Source organism: Rhipicephalus microplus, chromosome 2 (assembly GCF_043290135.1).
Source record: "Rhipicephalus microplus isolate Deutch F79 chromosome 2, USDA_Rmic, whole genome shotgun sequence".
NCBI classification, from domain to species: domain Eukaryota; kingdom Metazoa; phylum Arthropoda; class Arachnida; order Ixodida; family Ixodidae; genus Rhipicephalus; species Rhipicephalus microplus.
Genome location: NC_134701.1, coordinates 200,486,556 through 200,501,828, shown reverse-complemented (window position 1 = coordinate 200,501,828; position 15,273 = coordinate 200,486,556). Strand labels below are relative to the sequence as shown.

Sequence of the window (15,273 nt, the reverse complement as noted above, 5' to 3'; positions counted from 1 at the left end):
ATACTTGCAGTTCATGCAAAGCCCTCGACTGGTTTATTATTGAAACAAAAGCAGGGGTTACACAGTTCACTAAAAAAAAATCTAGAGAAACATGCACAAAAATCTGTCAATCAGGCATGGATCAAATAATGTCTTGCAAAGCAAAGCAACTATCATGGGCTGGCTCACCACCACCAACACACACACACTCTGATCGCCTTTTATTACTCACTAGATTTCCATATTGTCGGCATCAAGCTATTCTACCAAGCACATCACTGGCGCCTCTACACCATTCCCTATCATCTGCGATACTTTCAAGGTGCTGTTAGTGCACATACATGAAAAAGTCATCTTTAAAACTCTGCTAATAGCTTGCTTCTTGTGGATGAGGAAATATGTGTCATGAGAGAGTTAAATCTAGAAATGCGCAAGGCACACCTGCATCCACGAAACAGCATTGTGTAGCACAGTGAAAGGCATACCTTTCTATGTGAACGGCATTGGACTTCACAAGGTGCTCAAACCAGTTCCCTGGAAGCTGTTCTGAGTAAATTTCCTTGTACTGAGGCTCAAAACCTTCTTTGAGTATTCCGTGCGGTTTATCAAGCACAATCTGGAAAAAAGAAACAAGGCTTTTACAGGAACCGCTATGGAAGAGAAAAGAGGCATTTGCAAATTCTGTGCCAAGATTGGGCAAAAACTTGCTCCCCAGGAGGCACACGAAATAGTGTTTTAAAAACTACATTTCGTACAAGAAAAATAATAGCATATTTGAAATCACCACACATATATACGTACACTCTCCAAGTTTCATCAAAATTGATCAAGAAATGAAACTTTTTTAAGGGGAGATGCTACTAGAAGACACTTTTTTTCTTCAATATTCACCCTAGAGCCATGAAACATGAGCTGTTTATGGAATATCTATGCTGATATTAAATATATAATTTTCTTGCAAGTTGCATACTTTTAGCTTTGCTACATGACAAAGTGAAAACATTAATCCTTTTGCCACCCTCTTTTCATCCCTAAACTTCTGTAATTTTTTACCATTCATACTTCATGTTTCAAATAAAGTGTAGAACGCAAATAACTAATTAGGAAGCACATACAAAATTTGTAATAGGCGTGAAAAATAATAGACGTAAAAAGTCCATATTTACCCTACCCTAGTGAAGGTCCACATAAAATGTTTTATTACACAATAAAATATTGTAATTTCAACTAGATAATTGTATTTGTCATACTTTGAAAAACATTTGGGCAAAATTTCATGCGGATCCGAGCACTATAAGGCTCGAAAAAGAAGGGGCACATTGAAAAAAAAAAATGGCAAAATTTGTGTTTTGAGAAAACGAGTTTAAAGTTAAAATTGAGTTTTTATTTGTGAAAGATATCATTAAATCTTATGAAATTCACACACCAAGAAGAATCCTTCTTGTAGTGGCCACTGCCACTAAAATACACAAGCACCACGAGTTTGTCCCTCTTGGCTTTTTCGAGCCGGCTCCTCACAGACATTTCGCTCACAGACAGAGCCATGAAACACTTGCCAAACTTCCGCTCCATCTGGCAGAGCTTCGTGTCAACTGCAAGCTAGGAAGAAGTTTTACAGGACTGCGAAATCCAAACTAAGTCCAGTGTCATGCCATTTTGCAGCCATGTTTGTGCCACATACCGTCCTACATGATGGCAATGTCGTCCCCGCCGAGTTCCCTCACTGTGAGCTCTTTAGACTTCGCAAGATCGGCGCTGACGTCATCCATTGCCACATCACGAACTTTCCGGCAGACGGGTGTGAATGACTTTGACGCATTGGCTTTTACAAGCCAACAACTGCCGCAAATCGGACCAGCTGCTTGTAGCCTATTCCTACAGTGCATGCTGTACAACAGCTTTCACATGCGAGCAATGGCTTTTTCCATTCATAACAGAGATAAATACACGAGAAAAGCATTGTTCAGCTGCTCAATAAGACATGGACCTCGCAAATAGGCTTCACAGCACATACAGGCGCGCAGTGGCCAATGGTGGTCCCCGATCCGTACCACGTTGTAAGCCAGTCCCGGCGCTCAAAATACGCGCAGAAGCGTGCTTCTATTTATTATTTCTTGTGCTGCATCAGGGAGGGAAACTTGTTATTTAAAAAGTGAGGCTCGACTCTACCGCTGATGTGATTAACAATGGCGAGCGGCGGCGCATTATCGGCGGCAATGTGCTCGAAGACTGGGTCTTTTAACAGGCACCTTGTGCTCTTTAGAAGCAATTTTAAAGCATTTCCAGTTAAATCTCGACCTGTATTTTTTTTTTTTTTTTCATAACAGTAGAGGTACTAATCCTATCAAAACAGGCGAAAATAAAAAATCGGTAATTTTGATGAAAACTCATTTTTCGACCCGCATCTTCCCCTTAGGTGCCATGTCTTCTCAAATAATCGCCAATCAATCGCTCGCTGCCATGTCTGATGCCAGTATACAGCGTAAATTTTAAATGTTTCGAGCCTATTTTGTCCCCAAAGAATAACCCTGATCATCTCACCTACAGCTATTTTTTTTCTCCTGTAAAGCCCTACTGATGTCTCATTGATTGCTGCACATCTGATACTTGCAGTTCATAGAAAGCACTTGACTGGTTTATTATTGAAACGAAAGCAGGGGTTACACGGACTATAAAGAAACACATGCAAGGCTGATGACAATTACAGTTTGGGGATGACATATGCCACAAAGGAGAAAGAATTTATTAAGAATTCTCATGACAAGAATACCTACATGAAAATTTATTCATGGCTCAGAATGCATTGTGTGTTTCTCTGGACCGTAGCAGGAACCATCAAAAAGCATACATATGTCCCAAGATTACATTGTAACACCAGCCACTGCCGCAAACAAGCGTCCTTTAAGATGTAATGAAACTACAATAAAACTCCAGACCACACAGACTGCACAGTGCATGCAGACTACCTAAGTAGCAAAACAATACTGACTGACTAAAACATGTGATGCTAAAAAAAACGAGACCAATGACCTTAAGAATGCTACCGTTTGGTACGATTTCACATTTGCATTTGGTTCTGTCCACTGCACATATCTTCTTGACACACTTGTTCACAAGTATTCAGCTATTTTTACGCAACCTGCATGTACCATACATTTCACATACAGTAGACTCTCAGTGAACAGAAATCATTGAAATGGAATCGCTAATTAAATAAATTACCTTTAACAATCGATTGGTTTAGCTCTTGAACTCTGCACTTTTGTTCATCCCTCAGTAAATGGCACTCCTATTACACAACATATTTTCCAGGCCACTTCAGGTTGCAATGAGAGCCTACTGTATATCACAAATGGAAGAGCCCCAAGAAATTTTTTGTCACTTTGGCTCAGACTTTTTTTTTTTGCAGACATTTGCTGCTGCTGTGCTTAGTTGTAATTATCATCATGCTTAAACACTATGAGTGCTCCAGGCTTCAAACGCTGTCAGTGCATGTTCGTAACAGAATTAGGAAGGCTGTTTTGACCTATACTGAAAAAAATAAAAAGCCAACTATCGCAGGGTGGAAGTTTGAAGTCTGAACAGCAGGAGTGGCAGTGGCAACTGTCACATGACCAAGTTTTAACAGTAGATTCTCCAAAAACAAATCTTAAATAGAACTGCTGCTTACACAGAACTGCTTCTTATATGATTGGCTTCGTGCTTGTACTAAGCACACCAACTGATCGTTAGAACTCCTGTTCAGTGGAACATTTGCCAGGTCCTACCAAGTTCCATTTCAAGAGGTCCTGCCACACTTTTACGACAGCCTTATTTAGCACCAGAATGTGTGTAGCAATGACTGATTAGACGAATGCAACAAGAATGATGGAAATCGATGCATGAAAAGTGAAGTTAGGAGTCCTCAAAGTTAAAAACTTCTACTGTATGCCTGCTGAAGTCACTGACAACAGCAGAAGTTTCGCACAAAAGCAAGACGATAAAAGCAAACGGTACACAAACATGTGCTGGCTATTTTCTGCTTGTCGACACTCTGTATGGGCAACATGTTCATATTTATGGAATAATGCCTACTAGGCCAGGACCAGCTGTTCATTCTTTCTCTGCTTCTCCTTATGTCACAGCAACAACATTTTATCCAAGCCTCACAGTACCAATGACATGTCAACACTGTTGACAGGAAGGGGGGGGGGGGGGGTCATGGTTTGTGAAGTCCAAGACATCTACAGCAATTTTTTTTCTCCTGTAAAGCCCTACTGATGTCTCATAATACAATCGAACATGGATATATCAAACTCGAAAGAGATCGCTAATCATTTCGATATATAAAAATTCTATATAAAAAAATAAACGTAGGCTACAGGTAGGCCCCGAGAGCCTACCTGTCGCGGATCATTAGCTACAATAAGCGCATTTAAGAATGACAACTACCGTAATTCCGCACACATGCCGCAACAGAATGATTTATATGTGTGAAATAAATCACTAATCTTGGCCTGCTTCGTCATTTTTTAAATGTTGAAGACGCTGTTCAAGGCTGTCTAGGTACAACAGCCCGGTTCCCTCTATGTGGCCGATACAACTGCGAATGATGACAAACGCTGCCGCCACTTCAGCGGCGGAGTACACGCGTGTAGCCAGTGCCTCGTCACGACGATCCTCAGCTGTCCGCCTGGACATTGCAGTTCGCTTCCACAAAGTCGTCCGCAGACACTTCGTGTGGAACTGCTGCCAGGAAGCGGGACGACAACTCGCGAAAGACATCTATGCACTCGTCGCCATCGTCATCACCGGTTTCCGCAAGTTACACCGTCTCAAAGCCTGCCTTGCGGAAGCAGTTGACCACTGTGTCAGTCTTCACGTCTCGCCAGGCATTGAAGACCTCTGCAAGAGAAAACTAACCTCTTGTTAGAGATTTCTAATCTCTTCGTCATCCTCTGCTGGATGTCCTGGCTGCTGACAGCTTCGCTTTCGCCAGAATTGATATGCCAACGATGTTGTAGCGCTGCTTAAATCAGTGAAGCCAACCGCTGTAGTCGGCGAAGTTGTTTCACAGAGTGCCGCGGAAAACCATTAGGTCTTGGCGATCAGCATTGGGCCATCCACTGGAACGTTAATAGCGCCCACTTTTAAAAACTTGGCATACAGTGCCTTTTCAACATTCCTGTGGGCAGAAGCGTGCACATGACAGGCTCCCGATGTACGCTGCTCCGCTGCCTTTGCTGCTTTGTTTTTCAACAGAGTACTTAGAGTGCTCTGTCGTACCCCGAAGTCACTGGACGCTGCCAGTGCCAAAGCGCATTCCAACTAGCGCGCGGAGCCGCACTGCTGCGGAGGTCGCAAAAGGGGGTGGGAGTGCTGAAGCACATTTTCCAGCTCACGCACCGTTCGATATATCCGAAGATGGGTAAAAATAACGTTCGATAAAAACGTGCGAATTTTGATACTTTTACTAAATAATTTCAAGGAAATAACTTACGAGTTCGATATACCCTAAAATTCAATATATGTGGGTTCTATATAACCGTGTTCGACTGTATTGGCATTTAATTTGCCGTTTAAATATGTGCAATGAGTACGACCTCAACGTCTTTTCTTTTTTTTAAGGTAGTCTTATTACAAAACACTCAATTTCGATGACTTGCAGAATAACTGATTACGATTTCATTTGAAAACATTTTGCAGCAATGCATATATTGCATATTGATGTCTCTAGCAATCTGTCAATTTGCACTCTCCTGAACGGTCTCATTCCTATTGTCTGCAGAAACACTACAGAGGCAGTCTTGTGCATCTTGCAAGCCAGTTTCCCTACAAGAAATATTATAGCATATTTGAAACCAGTATAAAAAACTGCACAAGTCCACTCAGTTCGATAAGATTTGAACATTAAGTACAGTGAATACCTCCACATGCCATGATGTCCCTCTACCCCTTAAATTCCCATGTCACAGGTACAACACAATGGACACAAAAGTAGACATGCTGGTTTTGCACAATAGATCTGCGACAGGGAATGGCAAAGATATGTGAAAGTTTTGGCTTATGCGTTAATTATACTAAAGCACTTTCTTTTTTTTTTTCTATTTCGCACAGACCAGCAAGACTAGGCTTGGATTGCTTAGCTGTGCCGAAAAATGTGGTTAACAGTGGATCTACTCATGTTTCCAGACAGGCAGGCACGTGAAGAATTGAAATTTCAAAGGTAGTCAACAATGTCGTTTGCTCGGAACACTTACGCTGGTCAAACGGCGCACCAAGACCGCTACTTCATCAGGTGTCGAGGCAGGAGTCACAGGAGTCACCGCTGCATGCAGCAAAAACAAACACTTGTTGAATGAAGCAAAACACTGACCCTGGGAATGTTAAAACACTGCTTTAATGTGACCAGTCAATGCTACATTAGACAGAGATGAAGAAAACTAAGCAGGCAAGGGCAGTTGACGAGTGCTTTATTGTGAAGCTGGGATTTCGCTTAGGAAACTACAACAGTACATCAGCGCAGTGTCAATTTTAGCACTTTTTTTTTTTAGTAGCACTTCGCAGCGGCCACGGCAGCTACGCAGCTCCTGATGCTCAAATCAGTCAATGGCCATGTTTGAGAGCTGTTGAAATGGCACCTGTGGCATCATCCTTGTAGAGAAGAAAGTAAATTCTAGCCGACTACAATATTAATTGTCAATTCTCAGCGGCACGAAGCGCAATGTTTTGCAGACGGGCCTCTTTAAAAGCAGTATTGTAACAGATGAGTTCAACAGTAATTTGGCCTAACTTCTTCGTAATGTCTTTGCTTGCGTCCCGCCGCGGTGGTCTAGTGGCTAAGGTACTCGGCTACTGACCCGCAGGGCGCGGGTTCGAATCCCGGCTGCGGCGGCTGCATTTCCGATGGAGGCGGAAATGTTGTAGACCCGTGTGCTCAGATTTGGGTGCACGTTAAAGAACCCCAGGTGGTCTAAATTTCCGGAGCCCTCCACTACGGCGTCTCTCATAATCATATAGTGGTTTTGGGACGTTAAACCCCACATATCAATCAATGTCTATGCTTGCATTTCGAAATCACAGAAATCGCAAGAAAAAAAAAACGTATGAAGTGGTTTAAGGCATAGAATATCTTGAAGTAAGGTGCAGCAATTTTTTAAAAGCAATGAATGAAACCTGTACTGAATTTATAGCTTGTTATGTATAGGAAGTAGGCTTATCCAAGTGAATTTCAGGTTTGAGCGAACAGTGATATTGGTAGATTAATTTATAATCGAATAATATATATCACACATTAAAAAAACATACTTGTCAGGACCCAACTAACTCGCACAATATTTTTTTTTAATTGAAACAAGGTCTATGCAAATGCCATTATTTTTGGTTCAAATAAGTGGAAACAATTTTCCTTAGTAGCAGGATTTGATTTTCGGTAGAATGTAAGTTTGCATTGATAAGCTGTAAAATAGGTTGCATTTAAATTTTTTTTTCTTACACTTAAAACCAATAAGCCGACATCTTAGTAACTAGAGGGGGGGGGGGGGGGGGGTACGGAGATCAGATCAAAAAGAGAAAGCTTTAGGCCTCACCTCATACAACATTACAACTTGTTCCTATAGTATTAATTGCATCACCCTTGCTGTACAAATGCGACTTCTTTAGCTGTGTACAGCCCCCCATCTTATTTAAAAACCTAAAAGTGACAGTTGATCGCCGAGTCGATAAGCGCGTATAACAGAGTACACCGGCCAAATGAACAAGAATATGGGCATGCGCTCAGTGAGATGTCCTGCACACCTGTCTTTGCTAGGCAGTATGAGAACCGGACACCTACGCCACCGCATCGGAGCACAGTTAGCGCCATCCTTTTTTCTTCTTTTTCTGAACCCTGCAATAAACTTGTATAAAGGATGCTTTACTGCATTCATGAATGGGATAGCAACAAATTGCAAATCTGGCAGCAAACTCTTTTAGATCCGATATCCCGCAGTTTCACAACGCTGGTGCAAGAAAATATGGCCGCACCAGGGAGAGATGATCTTTTCGCAGTGTCTTCGCATTGAGAGCGCAGCAGGAAGAGTTCACGAGCCATTCCTGCTGATGCCTGTAGTGACAGTGCACGTGCATAGTGATTGAAACCGCATCCAATATTCACAGCCTTGACGAAACGCAAACTATAACTGTTTCGATGAAACGAAATAGACGATGTTTCTGCCATGTTTACAGGCACCGGGCTTGAGTCACCCTTCGTGGCTAAATTTGAGTGCTGCTGTGCACTACCCAGCGGATAAACGAGTTTGGTGCAACAAGGCTGGTTCCGCGCAGAATGGCACAAGTAAAAAACATTGGCGCAGAATGGCACAAATGGCGCACTCGTTCCACACGTGCTGTTTAAGTGTTTTCACAGCTTGGCACCCCTTCACGGCAATAAAACCATATTTTACAGTGGGCTACATGCGGACCAAGGAGGATTAGAAAAAAATTGCTGGAGTGAGAGCTCCCACAATGCCTTGCCAGCAGAAATGAATTCAGCTTTTGCCACTGCCAAGATGTCAGAAATATGCTTTTTTCTGATAGTGCCCACTTGTATGTTAGTGTAAATTTTACTTTAGTTCTATATTAAAAGAGTTGTTCCCGTCGAGTATGGGTGACTGCATTTCCCAAGAACTTTGTTTCCAATTAGAAGCTCACTGAGGAAACTTAGTAACACTAAGACTCGCTTTGAGCACCATGTGACACGAAAAAGTTTCCACATTACACTTGTTGGGCTAGCGAGGGAAACGCTCCGTTCTTAATCCCTGAATGGCGATACTTTATCATGCCCCTAGTAAGATGGCCACTGTAGCCGCCATCTTGCCAGAGGCACGGCTTCACTCCAAGGCAATGATTTTCACTCCAGCGATTTCTTTTAATCCTCCTTGATGCGGACTAATAAGCAGTTGGATGGGTCTTTTCGAGGATAGGCACTCCTCCAATGCAGTGAAACCATTTTTACAGAGGAATTACATGCGAACCCATATCCATCGACTTGTTCTTTTCGAATACTTCAAAATTTTTAACAATATAAATTTGTATAGAGTAATATTCGTTTGATTAAAAGCATTCGTGTGTGCATTCAAAGCATGTAAATATTTGCACAAGCCTAATAGGAAGCTTTATTTTCATTGCCTACCTTGTTGGTGAAGCCCAAGCTCCAAGACTGCCCGTGCTGCGGCCACCTCCTTGGCTTCGTCCTGGGTTGCTTTTTCCGTAGGGTATGATGGAAAGTTGCGTTGCCCAAGTCGCAGGGTGGCCAGCCAGGTCGGGGAGTCTTTATTGCGCTTGCTCCGGCTCTGCAAGGTGCTATAGCTATACGGGAGTCCCTCGCAGCGTGCATATGCGTGCACGAGCAAACAGTTGGGAGTCTGGGGGATGTCCTTGTCCTCCACGGTGAAATGCTCGCCCTTTACTGGTTTCTCGTACTCGTCCTCTTCAGATGATGCTACGTACAAATGAAGGAGTGTAGAGGGAGAGAGAGGAGGGGGGGAAGTAATGAACACTTCTTAACCATCGTCAGACACAATAAGGCAAGTCCAGGTTAATTTCGTTCAAACTTCTTTTACTCTTGAGCATACGAGCAAGCGGAAAAAATTTTACTTCTGAGGTACACTGCCAAAAAACAGGCAAAATTTAATTATTTTGGCCAACTAAATCTAATTAAATTTAATAAACAGCCATTAACTACAATTTAGAACACAGGTAATGCATAAAAATTATTTACAACTTCATTGGAGACCATTCAGCAGCATTGTCACACACACTGGGTAAAAAAAAACACGGAAAATTTTCATTTTATGTGGCGTAACGACAAGAAGTTGGTGTTTGGGAAATGCCATTTTAAAACCCGCCGTGAGTCACAGATGCCCAACATAGAGCACCACCTCGTTGACCTCTAAAGCAATGCCTTTCACACGAAAAATTCAAGATGAAAGTAAAAAAAATAATTGCTTCGGAATTTACTGCGCTTGCTAGAATGACCCCAGTTGGGGTCAGAGGCTATTCTAATCTATGCCCCTTGCAATACTCGCTATGTTCATTAAATAGCAGCTGTAATCAGTCCTTTTGCTTATTGGTGCAATAACCTTGATGCTGTACAATCTGCTGTAGAGACCACAGTCTCGAGTGGAAAGCTCTGCACATCCACACACGAGCTCCAACTAGTGGCTCATGCACGAGCTTAAACAAGTAGAGTCTGGCTACCACCACAAAACCAGCCTTTTTGACTCCCGAGACAGCCAGTACCTAATGCTCTACTTTCGCGTGGCACATTTAGCACCCACAGACTTTCTAATCTCTTACAAGTGTTCTCATTACAGTTAGCAAGGGAAAGAGGAGTGTGACACTTACACTTCACAAACTCAAAATATGCTGAATCATGGAAAGTAGCACGACACATTCACCAATAAAAGTGACAAGCATGAAGGAGGGGTACACAATACAGGACAACACAAGATGCCAGGGTAGTTATGCTTGGGTTTCTTTTAGTGATGTTCCGTGCAGAGAATTTCCCCTTTTTCGGAGAATTTGCGCCTGTCATTTTGAGACAAAGGGAAAAAGGAAACTTTTCTGATATTGCAGGGATGATTAAAATATCCTATGACGACTGATAATGAGCAATCAAAGGGCACCTTCATATGCTGTAATCGGTTCTGGCACATGCACCACGCAAGCATAGCCTTTGAGATTTGTTTAATATTTAGGCGGAGCGATTTCCAGTTCACTGGTGGTATTAGCCCACAATGTGCAGTGTACTAACACTATATAAATTGTTGAAGTCGTGTTTTTGTTGTGCGGCAGTGGACGGGCTAGTCATGATTTCAAAAGTCGGCAGTACGTCAGACATGTGTAATTATAATGTGTGTGTGCACGGAGGGGGGGGGGGGCATAAAGTACTGTTGTGCAGAGAATTTCACTGGTAGTTTCGTCAACGTTTGCGGGAAAAAATTCCCAAAATAAGGAATTTTCATGTCTCTGAATGGAAATTCTTCGGCATAGTACAGAACATCACTGGTTCCTTGTTGTTCTCGTTCGTGTTTTTTCTAGAGGCAGATTTATCATGCAGCAAGAACCAACTAGGACAGGAACAAGTTCTCTTGTACGGAAAGAAAGATCCTTGAGCAGTAGTTTTAAATTTTTGTAGATTTGAACACTGGAGAGACTCAAGACAAGAAAACAAGGAAACACAAGCACCAGCATTTGTGTTGTCCATTCATGCTTTGGCCATGTCTGTGTACCTTACTTTCATTTATGAAAAACCTAGGCTCGTGCGAAAAGAAAATTTCAGGTTTGAAGCGAATGATAATTTGGTCCAATAATTTCCCACTGAATTCAAACGGTAATACATCATTATTACAAAAAAATGAGCATGAACCAACTAACTTACACAATATTTTTAAAAAATTCAAACTAGGCATACACAAATGTCATTCTTTTTGGTTTAAAAGAAAAGGAAGCAATTTTGATAAGTAGTGCGAAGACTTCCAGTAGAGTGCAAGTGATAACCGGTAAAATATGTTAAGTTATAAAATTTCCTACATTCACAGCATATAAGCCCACATAACAAGCTTAAGTTGGGCTTCGCAGCAGTGTGGATATTTCTCGGAAAAGTGTATTCACGAAACGGCAATCCTTTAGTGCAGTGAAACCACCTTTACAGGGGTACATGCATAATTTCCTTTTGTTTACTTGAAATACAATTGAAATCCAAATACATTGATATTTGTATGTAAACGCAAATTGGTAGAGTATTTGCACAAGCATACTCTTCTCTCTTTAATTGCTGTTTTTGTCAACTTTTTTTTTTTCTTCTTTAAGCTTGTGCTAATTAAATCCCGTAATCTTCAAAGAAGGTTTGAAGCCTCTATACTAAGAAGTTGCAAGCAAGCCTTGCACATGGCCAGCACAGCATTATCACTCCAAGGTGACGAAATCATGACAAAACTCTATGGCAGGACAAATTTAAAGTGAAGCTTTCTTCTGTTTACTCACATCGAGGCTTGCTCAAGGGCCCTGATGGTGCGGGCACTAGTGTTTTCTGAACTGATGGGGTGGAGGAGTCGGAAAGTAGTAAGGGTGAAATATGCGCCAACAGGGTTGAGGTGGGCTCTTGAGACCGCAGTGAAATGCCGAGCTCTTTTGGAGCAGGCGAAGGCAGTGTGGGTGATGGCAATGTTTTACTTGGCAGCAAACTCGGCACTGCTGCTGCTGCTGCAACTGCCGCTGCCGCCGCATGTTCAGGCGATGGTATTGGGATCTCATCCAGGGAAATTGACTGCCTGAACGGGTCGAAACGGGGCTGGTCTGGTTTGACAGTGGGCTTCCGCTCAGTAAGCTTGCTTGGCCTTACAGAAGGAACTGTACCGATCATGCTAACAGGCTTTTTTGGAATCTCTGATGATGTCATTGATGTTGTTGTACTGGACCCTTGTCTGTCAGCCCATCCGAGGCTTTTGGTGGCTGTCACTGTTGCGACTGGCTGAGCTGGTTCTGCAGAGACGGCTGGCAGCACTGCTTTGACACTAGGAGCAGCCTCAGCGTCTCCTCCTGGAGACAAGAACATTATACATTACCACTATTGGACAATGCACAATGCAACAGAGTTGCTACAACCATCAACAAGCAAAAAATGAGTGGGGCAGACAAGAAGCAACCAGCAAAATGAGAGTCGCTGGACAAGAGTAAACACTGTCATGCTTATCCAAATTTCGTAACACATTGATCTGTATTTCCAGGCGAAAAGCTGAGGGACACATTATCAATGTTGACACAGTCCAGATCTTCCTAGGCTGTCCCAGTTGACAATGTACATATAGACTTACTCCATGCTTGCAAACAACGGTAGGCACCGCAGATACATTTAGCCACTTGTAGCAATGTCGTAGCATGTACACCCCAGCCGATGCTCACGTAAACTCTCCGTGGTCAAGTGACAACTGATGCTGCAAACCCTGCCCTTTGAGCACAGCCCGTCGGCATGCCTTCAACGTTTACGAAGGGGGACCGCAACAGAAGAAATTGCAGTAACTTTAAGAAGGACTCCGAAATGAAATATCACATATTACAAGCAAACCAAATATATTATTATAAGTTATTATTGTATATCCAAAATAATAAACTATACCCCATGTACGATTCTTCTCGATGTGCTGAGTACTATCTCCGTACACATAGTATAAGAACACCGAAAACTAGAACAACCTATGGTCAACAACATATTGATTATCAAATACCGAGTCTCCTCAACAAACTGGGTGACGTACTTGACCTAAATAAGAAAACTTCCAAAAATAAGTTCAAGGAATTTCTCCTTTATAATTGTATTGAATACACTTAATACAGAAATTTGGACTATATATTACTTTCTGTGTCCCAATTGCTTAGAGTACACTATTTGTGTCCTTTTGTTGTTTTTTTTTTTTGCTTATTGTTTGTTCAAGGTGCTTAGGAATGTATGTGTCTCCAGATGCTTTCCTTACCTCACCTATTGTATATATTGCGATGTTTTTTAGGTATTTCATTACTATTTACTGTCCTGTTCTTTATTTATATTTGTGATGGTTACATGTGTGATCAGAATTTGCAAATTGTATCTGTATATAATGATGTTCTCTAATTGCGGCTAAGTTGTGTATGACATGTTATTTTTAGTTTTTATTTTATTTTATTTTGCCAGACTGTATATCGGAGCAAAAGCCTCCGTCAGGCTATGTAGCCTTTTGTTTTTGCTTCGTTTTTTTCTGTTGCACGTACAGAAAAAATAAATTTCAAAATCTCAAATCTCAAACATAACTTCAAATAATTTGAATCATGTGAGCTGTCTTCTTGAGATGTTGCAAAAAGATGGCTTTTGTAATTTGAATTGCTGGAAGATAGCTTGAAAAATAATTTTGTATACTTGACCACACTGTGCGCACGCGTTTCCGTGTGGATGAGTCCATTACTCTGAGGTGCCCGCATAAAAATTTGGTGCTGTAGGAAGAACTACATTGATGAACATGCTGCTTGACTCTTACAGAAGCTGTCAAAATGATTTCAGTTTCAACTGCAGCTCTGCTAGCCTTTCTGCACCACTTTTCCATTATGTCCAGTACAGTAGCTGCAGGGTTGGAAAGAGATGCTGTGCGTGGTGTGTGTCGGATGAATAATCATGCATCTTGTTCGCAAAAACATTGGCACTCTGTGGGCCAGTGGCAGCTGACAGAACACCACGATTCAACATTTTTGTAAAAGTTAAAATGCATTTGATATGGTATCCTGCGACAGCTACATTTCAGAATTTGCGCTGCCACAGTGTGCAGAAAAAAAAAAGCAAGATCTTTTGGGTGAAAGATACAACTACACACGAGTTATCAGCGTGTTTTTAGCATTGCCAAAGCTGCATATACGCTTCACCACAGCAAATACACAAGCCCAATCAAGGTATAACTCATTATCAAAGACTTCGCACACCTGGTCATTGGCAAATCTGGCAAACAGTGGCAATTGTTATTTCTCGTATGAATCTCATACGACTCGTTTTTTATGAAGTGACAAAACTGACAATGCACGTTACAAAGGTCTAAAGGAGCAAAGCATGCAAACACATTATAGGCATCAGGTGCAGCAATGTAATTGTGCCAGAGATTATGTAATTGAGTTATCTGGTTTAAATTCACAAATTTTTAGAAGATTGCAAGGTACGCCACGGAGGAGAACTTCGCTTTACTTTTCATGGAGACTTGTTAACTTCAGCCCAATGAACAGCAAAGGGTGGGTTGAGCTGCTGCCCAATGAACAGCAGCTTAAAACCATGCTGCCAGAAACGCTGTGTGCATGGCAGCATGACAGCATGGAAAATAATGTGTGCTAAGCCCTTGAGCTATCGTTGAAGCATGAACGAAATCTTGTAGCTAATGTGAGGCAAAAGCTGCAGTCAATAGCACAATGGACAGCCACATGCTCTCGACAAGTGCGAGTCTATCTGTAAATCTGCAAAGTTTCTTACAATGCATAGCGGTGTCCATTGTGCTACCGCATTTAAACGATCGTAGGTCAAGCCATTTTTTTTTTTCAAATTTGACAATCCAATGTTGGGGGATCAGCTTAGAATCGAAACCGAACCATGTGCCGCTGGTAACGTCAAAAGAAACGAGAAATCAGGGCAACTACAGTGCGGTTACAACTCCGCACCTATGTTTCCATACTTACGATAAAAATGTAGCATATTAATTTACTGTATTGCATACATTTTGATGTCAATATAGGTGATGCCGATTTTGAAAGAAGTTGGCCACCGCA

The 15,273-nt window shown here is 41.9% G+C and overlaps 1 protein-coding gene across 6 annotated transcripts in view; it reads right to left on the bottom strand.

The window, feature by feature from the left end:
• LOC119169603 (uncharacterized) overlaps window positions 1-15,273 on the bottom strand; it is a 103,340-nt gene that overhangs the window by 43,140 nt on the left and 44,927 nt on the right. For all 6 annotated transcript variants that reach the window (XM_075887250.1, XM_075887252.1, XM_075887251.1 and 3 more), the window contains 4 exons: window positions 11,986-12,540; window positions 9,131-9,439; window positions 6,219-6,286; window positions 465-595 (listed from right to left, as the gene is read on the bottom strand). In XM_075887250.1, the coding sequence (XP_075743365.1) occupies window positions 465-595; window positions 6,219-6,286; window positions 9,131-9,439; window positions 11,986-12,540 (1,063 nt within the window). The remainder of the gene's footprint in view (window positions 1-464; window positions 596-6,218; window positions 6,287-9,130; window positions 9,440-11,985; window positions 12,541-15,273) is intronic.